The following is an 8724-nucleotide window of genomic DNA, read 5'->3' as shown; positions in this document are numbered from 1 at the left end:
TTGAGGATGGATCACAAGGGAAATTGCATGACCTTTGAAGGTTGGGAGAGTTAAAGAGAAGCCTGGTATTTACAGGAACTTTTGAACACAGACATGAAGTTTAAAAGTGAAGACATTTATGATGTGAAATAAAATGATGAAAATAAAGTGATGGGTGTTCAGGAGTGTTTGAGAAAAATGAGGGCCCAAAGTCAGTTTGGAGTTAGAAAATATGTCAGATTGATAGGTTTTGTTTGTTTTGATGTTGTTCTCTACCTTTTAAAAACATACAATTATATATATATAATTATATATATATAATTATATATATATAATCTGGGCGCCGGGGTGGCTCAGTAGTTAAACGTCTGCCTTTGACTCTGTTGATGATCCCGAGGTCCTGGGATTGAGCCCCACTGGGCATCAGGCACTCTGCTCAGTGGGGAGTCTGCTTGTCCCTCTCCCTCTGCCCCTCACCCTGCTTGTGCGCACACGTGCTGTCTGTCAAATAGATAAAATCTTTAAAAAAATTCATGTACATAATCTATAATCACACATTCTTTTGAATTATTTCCTTTATCCAGTATTTTCTGTCTTGCTTAGCGGTGGTTTAGGCTATAATGTATTCTTCATAGGACTGTAAACTTTGACCGAATTACTACAAATACTCTTTTTATCTTGAAGTTACTTTTAAATTTTGGCTTTCCTAAACCATACATGCAATTAAGATAAGTTGAGATTTGTAAATGTAAGAGTCTGGATAGATGATAGATAGATAGATAGATGATAGATAGATCCTTTGATACTGCTATCAGAAATACTGATACCAGAAATGAATAAATGCATATATTCTTCTTAGATAATAATTATTAGGAAGATCAGATACTATCAAGGGCTCTAGAATTAGATACACTAATTATCATTTGATATAGGCATCTATGCCAGAAAATTAATAGTACAACTTTTTTGAGGAAGAGGCAATATAACTTGAAATAATCAGGGATCCCTGGGTGGCGCAGTGGTTTAGCGCCTGCCTTTGGCCCAGGGCGGAATCCTTGAGACCCGGGATCGAGTCCCACGTCGGGCTCCCGGTGCATGGAGCCTGCTTCTCCCTCTGCCTATGTCTCTGCCTCTCTCTCTCTCTCTCTCTGTGACTATCATAAATAAATAAAAATTAAAAAAAATTTTTTTATAGAAATAATCAGTAGGTTACAGAGCTCTTTTTGGTTAGATTGGTTGATAAACTGTTCTTCCAGACTTGCTTTTGATTTTAATTAGGTGAGTCTGGTAGATTCACATTTATACTGAATTTAATGCATATTTTAAAGCTATACTCCAAATTGATTTATTGAATCAATTACAATTACTTTTAGTGATATAGTAAAGGAATTTAGATGATCATTCATAACAATATTTTGCTTTTATTAGCAAGTTATATCATAGCACCATGCTACCAAATATGAAAATGACTAAATAATTATATATTAGAGTGGGAGAAATCAAAATGCATAGAGATTAATAGTTTACTGAAGACCGCTGATAATGCCATGGATAGAAGTTGGAATAAAATAATGATTATTTGTCTTAGTTCTAGTCTTCATTGCAACAAAGTAATGCAATTTCTGTCAATGAGATCATTGTTGTTTTCTGCAGTAAGCCCTCAAGCAGATTCAAATATGTCCATGTAGATAATTATAATAAGAGAAAGGAAGCATTTTGATAAAATATTTTATTATTATTAAGAATAATAATATAATCATGGTTATAAAAATAGCAACTTTATTAACTACAGAAACTTTATACACAAGTCATAACCACAGTGTTCCCTTTTTGGGTAAGCATCCAGCTATACCACTCAATAGGCAGCTTATCAATTTCCTATTTACACCAAGACAAACAGTCATAACATCCACAGTATTCCATTTTCAGTTTCCTAAAGAAAGAAACTTTCTGTGCAAATGGAAATGAACCTACTTAAAATACACTGTCAAGATTTTTGGGACTGGAAAATTTTAACTTTTTTTTGTATTAGTAAATTTTTAGTACAAAACTCACTTGAACATTGAAAGATAACTTCTTTTTGTACTTTATTGTGAAAAGTATTTACACATAGACTATGTCTTTTTATTCAAGTTAATTTTATTGTTCTCATGAGTTTGTCTATAAAGATGGGATATACTTAAAAGTTTATTTGGACCCTTAGTAAACAATTTAAAGGTTTTTAGTATTAGAGTTTATTAAAATTCTTTACCTCATGATTTCTATATTGCCATACCAGTTTTCTTTAAAAAAAAAAAAAAAAGAAAGAAAGAAGATATTTAGCAAACAACAAAAAATGTCTGACAGTAATTTCTCACTTCTTGACAGTGCTTTTTTTTTTTTTTTAAGAGAATGTTGTGGCTATAACATTCACTTTGTATAGTACCATTGGTACCAACAAGAAATATTCACAGGAATAAGTGAAATACAATTTTTCTATCACATGCCGTTATTGTTATTATCCTTGCCTTCCAGTGTCTCATGGTTCCCATAATTTGAAACACTTAGATAGCAAGCAAGAGCCTGTTAATACTAGAAATTGACTCAATATAAACCATTTTACTGAGGACCTGCCCACAGCAAATAGGTAAAACTCATTACATATTTTACAATAAAATTAAAGAAGTATACAAAAGGATTATCATCCCTTCTGCACGGCAGAGGCATTATGACAAATATTTTAATTTTACATTACTATTCCTGGCAGACATAAGAAAATGTCCACAATTACAACAGCACATCACCATCATTCAAACAGCCCAAACAAAAATAGCACTGAAAACTTCTAATTTAAAATATCTTTTTGTCCATTACTCAAAATACAATGGATTTTGGATAAGTTGGATTTTCATTTTTTGTCATTTATTAAGAAAAGAATGACCAGGAAATAGTATCTTTTTGCCAGAGAAAAATGATATGATTATTCATTGTCCTACCACCTAAAAACAGTGATTTTTCATTGTCCTACCATGAATCTTGCTCATCTTGCTTTTATTATTAATTTTACTGATCTCCCTCTATTACAAAGGGAACTTCCCAAAACTAGGACTCCTTTGTGCACCATGTTGATGGTTTTATTGGTGGTATGTTTTCACCCTATAATAAAATGGAAAACATTGAGTTCAAAATATCTAAAAAGTTAGCTGCATCTTATGTCTAGGTAATCCCATCTCTCTGTGGAAATTTACAGGAAAAGACAAAAAAGAAATATTTTAAAATGTGAGTATTTAGACATATTAGAATTTCATAAATGTTTAACAAGTATCATTAATATATGACTTAATCAAATTTTGCCAGTTCGTCCAGAAAAAAAATGAAAAATACTCTAATTTAGGGACAATATATCTTTGAAATTCCCAGTGTTTTGATTAAAATGATATATTGCATAAAGAAAAATGCAATCAAAGAAGATGGTGTGGACTGATGACTTTCTGGATCTCTCTTCGCTTTCACTGTTCCTTGATACCAGAACATATTTTATTACAGTATGTTCAATTTGTATGGCGCAATTCAGATATACATTTCTGGATCTGCATAGGCATTTCTGGATTTTCTGTCCTATACTCTATGGACTAAGCTTCAAATAATTTAAGAGCATTTTACTCAAGATTGAACAGTGTCCTTTGAGGCGTTTAGAGCATTGTTTGGATCTCTGGCCTTAATTGATACCATTTAAGAGAAACAAATTAGAGAAATGGATTGGAATCACTCAAATAATTATTTTTAAGTTTGTATAGAATGATTTTGTGAAAATTCACAGCCTATTCTATTAGTCCTTGTTGTCTCATTTCTTGACAAATACATGATTTTTTAGCTAATCATGTCAAACATAACAATAAATATGATAATTTGGTTTTATGAGACAGAATACAAAATTTGAATGGATATTCCCCATGGCATTACAAAGATCTATGTAAAACAAAATAAGATAAAATGAAGACATCTTGATAAAATATTTCATTCTGCAGATTCAACTCCACTTTAAAAAATAATTGAATTCAGAGTTTAGATAAGCTAGCTCCTTTCCTTTCCTTTCCTTTTACAGTTTTTCCCTTTACTTGAGTAAAATTTTATTAGGCTAAAAACTTTCAGGTTGATAAATGTATTCTGATTTTTTTTTCTTCAAGATATACTTTAATTCATAGTTTGATGAAAGTCTATTTACAAATCATTGGGGATATATGGAAATTTTCCTCCAAAATAATTTTTAAAAATTTAAAGAAAGTGAGCTACAAGCCAATCACAGCAGCAAGTCTTAGAGTTAACCTACTTAAATACATTTTTAAGCTTCAATTAGACAATTGCCTAAGAAAAATAAAGAAAATACTTTAGGAAAGTGGATATAAAAGTATCTTGCATAAATAAGGTTCCCTAAATTTGAAGGAAAGAAATAATACTGATACACATATACCCTCTTCCCTTTAAGAATTAGAAACTACACAATGACTAGGATGATAAATATATTTAAACACCTAGATTAGATGTTACTTAACTTTGTGGGTCATGACCACACCTTAAATGCCAACCAGTAGAGGTCATCTGCAGATTATTTACAGAGAATGAGCTGATCACTTCTATTTTGCATCTTTCCCTAAAATTTCTACTAATCTTCAGAAATTTCTATTTTTCTCTTAAGGAAAAACTACAAATACATACTTTCAGAATATTTAGAGGTTACATACATATACCATGATTTGAACTCTAGTGCATGCACATTGTACCCAGGTCTGAATATATGGGTACATGATTTTGTAAAAAGTATGTGTACCAGTATTACAGGATACACAGTGAGGAGAAATGAATGAAATATAATGTATGGTATATGAAAGGTAATATAATTTAATATAGAGTTACAATTTAAGGACACAGGTATAAATTGTCTTTGTGAGGTTAAAATAATGTTTAACTTATGGTTTATTCATAAACTAACCTTGGAAAGCAGCGTAGAGAGATTAATTGAACTTTTCTGTTAAATCTTTTATCATCCAGCAATTATACCTTTGCAATTTTTAATCCATTCAAGTATCTTCAGGAGATATGTTACTACACTTGCATGTACCTTAATTCACTTCAACATTTACAAAATAACACTGACAAACAAAACAACAGAAAACACCCATAAATATTAATGAGTATCTTAACAAACATGACACTCAAGTAGTTGTCTTAGGATTGTTTTAAGTGACACTTTAATTCCATGTTCTCCGAAATCTTCATGTAAAAGAGAATTGTATTGATGGAAGCTTCAGACACAGTTACATCAGCTATGACTGTTGTATCTTATACGTTAATATAATTTTGTGTATCCATTTTGCATAATATGCTACTCGGACAAAAATGCCAGGACGATTTGGAATGGCACATCCACGACCAGGAACAATGACGCCAAGAACCATCCTCATTTTATGTTGTTCGCAAACAAGTGGGCCACCATAATCTCCCTAAGAGAAAGACATGCAACAATAACAACAAGGACAACAAAGTATTATTTTAGAAACAAAAGTTAAGAATTCATGAGTATCTTCTATATAGATTTATATCTCAAATATACACATACAAAAAAAGAGAATAGCTGCAACTGAGATATGAAGACACCAAAAGATGTACTAGACCATTGGTCATCTTTCTACTGAATTACCCAAGTCAGAGTGACAGAAGTACAAAAATTCAAAGTCTTGTCCTGTGGAGTATTCACCCTGAGTGCTCTTGAGTTCAGCTCAGGTCATGATCTCATGGTCATGGGATCGAGCCCTGCATCAGGCTCCACACTCAGCACAGAATTTACTTGCCCTTCTCCCTCTGCTCCTCTCCCTGCTTGCACACACACTCATAAATAAATACATACATACATACATAAAATCTTTAAACAAAAAAGAATGATTTGCCTTATACAAAATATTTACTCATCTTTTAAAGAGGGTTTTTCTCTGTTGAATGCAGATTAACACCAAATAACACCAAATAGCTATTTAGAGGGTACACTTTATATTTACTTTTATTTTCTTCTCATGTTCAAAATATGTTCAATATAGAAAATTTAGAAAATGTTGAAAAATACAAGAACTTTTGTATTCCACCTATAATCATACAATTTTAATGATTAAATTTCATCACAAATTCCCTTATTTCTAAAGCTTTTTGTTTTCCTTCCTTCAATCTTGTCCCCAGAAAGATTTTAGCAAATTAAATATAAATTCTAATTGATAAAATAATTCTATTTACTGTTTGCAAATTACATTTTCAGGCATAAAGAAAGAATATTTTTGTATTTACTACTGTATTTGTAGTTAATATACTTATATATATCTCATAGTTCCCTTTGTGGAAGGTAGCCTATAATTTCATGGCATTTCTTATATAGTTACCCTATTTTATCATCAGACACAGATGACAGATGAAAGATGATAAACTGATTGATTTGTGTATATATTTTTATAAACATGTATATACTAATGTGTATTATTATATATAATTATTGCAAATACGTTACATCACTTTCATGCATGATGTAACCTTCTAAGATTGCAATGACTGGCTTCTGGCATCCTTGTGTGAGAGGAGTGAGACTACCTTGAATTTTCCCTAACAGTGATGTGATGAGATGAACTACTGCAGAATTTAGTTCTGTAACAAGTGTAAAGAAGAGTGCTACGGGCATTGTATGATGGGGAAAATCAAGGTGCGGGTGAAGTAGGAGATAACACAATAAGGGAAAAGAGTTTATTCCAGGAGACATTGTATGAACCATGCCATACGAGTTAATAAATCTGATTTTTAAATAAATGTACCAGTGATCACTGATACAAATAATTCTCCAAAGCAATTCACTTTGGCAGACTTTCACCAAATGTGATCCTATTGCTATTATATAAACATTTGGGAGATTTTCTTCAGTGTTTAGATTTCAGCGGCTTCAGGGATTATATTATCTTATTTGAAATATAAGTGATATTAAAATTTTAAAAAAAAGCATTCTGGAAGATAAATGCATTTCTAGGAAGTGACAGAATCAATTTAAAATTTTCTTGTCAATATGGATAAAAAATAAATATATGATACTATAATAAATAATTCAATGCTAAAATTAGAACTCTAAAAATATACAGATAATACATCACCTTAGAGGCTGTTCCTGCTGAGCAATTGCTGAAGCATTTTTGTAACAGCAAAAAGGCCAGAAAAGTGCATGGCCTCTTAAATGATCTTGAAGCTGTGTTGAGCTCAAAACTTTAGTTTAAAAGGCTTTTGATGCACCACTGAAAGGGCACCTGGGGGGCTCAGTGGTTGACTGCCTGCCTTTGGCTCAGGACGTGATCCCAGGGCTCTGGGATCAAGTCCCGCATCAGGCTCCCAGCAGGGAGCCTGCTTCTCCCTCCCTCTGCCTGTGTCTCTGCCTCTCTCTCTCTGTCATGAATAAATAAGTAAAATATAAATATAAATAAATAAATAAATAAATAAATAAATAAATAAATAAATAAATGGCTTTTAGTATAAGTAGGTAGGTAAGCAAGATCAATCAATCAATCAATCAATCAAGCTTTCTCCTAGCAGATTTTCAATTCTAATAATGAACATAGTAATACTGGTCTACTGGAAAAACATCAAATTTGAAAGTGGTTATAAACACACAATCTGTTTCTAACTATATCATTTTATTTATTTTTTTTAACTATATCATTTTAAAGCAGTTTTTAAAACTCTGACTTAGTAATAAGCTTTTTTTTTTTTTTCAGGAATAGAATCTCAGATCAATATATATAGCGCATGCATGGCAGCACATATTTATACTCCATATTCAGAATTTTTTCCTACATGTCAAAAGATATTTCACTATTTACTTTCCTCATTCCATGCCTTACCTCACAGAGTATTCCTCAACTCCATAGCTCCTAGGCTTAGAGACTGTGTCTCTTACATTCAAAATACATCTAAACATTCCAATCAAAAGACATAAGGTAACAGAATGGATAAAAAAGCAAGACCCATGTATACGCTGCCTAGAAATAATTTCACACCTAAACATATGTAGATTGGAAGGGAGAGGATGGAAAAGCATTTACCATGCAAATGGAAGTGAAAAGAAAGCTGGGGTGGCAATAATTTTATCAGACAAAACAGACTTTAAAACAAAAACTGTAACAAGAGACAAAGAGGGACACTATATAATCATACAGGGAACAATCCGACAAGAAGATATAACAATTGTAAATATTTATGCACCCACCATGGGAGCAGCCTAGTACATAAAGCAGCTAATAACAAACATAAAGGAAATAATTGATGGTAACACAATACTAGTAGGAAAACTTTTAAGACCCCACTTATATCAATGGATAGATCATCCAAATGGAAAATCAACAAATAGTGGCTTTGAATGACACAATGAATGAACCAGATGGATTTGACATATATTCAGAGCATTCCATCCTAAAACAGTAGAATACACATTCTTTTCAATTCTGCATATGACATTCTCTGGAATAGATTACATATAAGGCCACAAAACAAGTCTTAACAAATTGAAAAAGATCAGAGGTGTACCGTGCATCTTTTCCAACTGCATCACCATGAAACTAGAAATCAACCACAAGAAAATACTAGAAAGACGACAAATATATGTAGGTTAAATAACACACTACTAAAGAGTGAATGAGTTAACCAAGAAATCAAAGAGGAAACCAAAAATACATGGAGACAAGTGAAAAT

At 31.9% G+C, this 8724-nt stretch overlaps 1 protein-coding gene across 5 annotated transcripts in view; it reads right to left on the bottom strand.

Annotated features, from left to right (window-relative positions):
• Positions 1 to 1741: 1741 nt before the first annotated feature.
• HGF (hepatocyte growth factor) overlaps positions 1742 to 8724 on the bottom strand; it is an 80813-nt gene continuing 73830 nt past the window's right edge. For all 5 annotated transcript variants that reach the window (XM_077863857.1, XM_077863856.1, XM_077863854.1 and 2 more), the window contains one exon: positions 1742 to 5459. In XM_077863857.1, coding sequence (XP_077719983.1) covers positions 5283 to 5459 — 177 coding nt within the window. In that variant the 3' untranslated portion in view covers positions 1742 to 5282. The remainder of the gene's footprint in view (positions 5460 to 8724) is intronic.

The sequence above is a fragment of the Canis aureus genome, chromosome 21, assembly GCF_053574225.1.
Source record: "Canis aureus isolate CA01 chromosome 21, VMU_Caureus_v.1.0, whole genome shotgun sequence".
Classification (NCBI taxonomy): Eukaryota; Metazoa; Chordata; class Mammalia; order Carnivora; family Canidae; genus Canis; species Canis aureus.
This window is presented reverse-complemented; position numbering and strand designations above follow the sequence as displayed.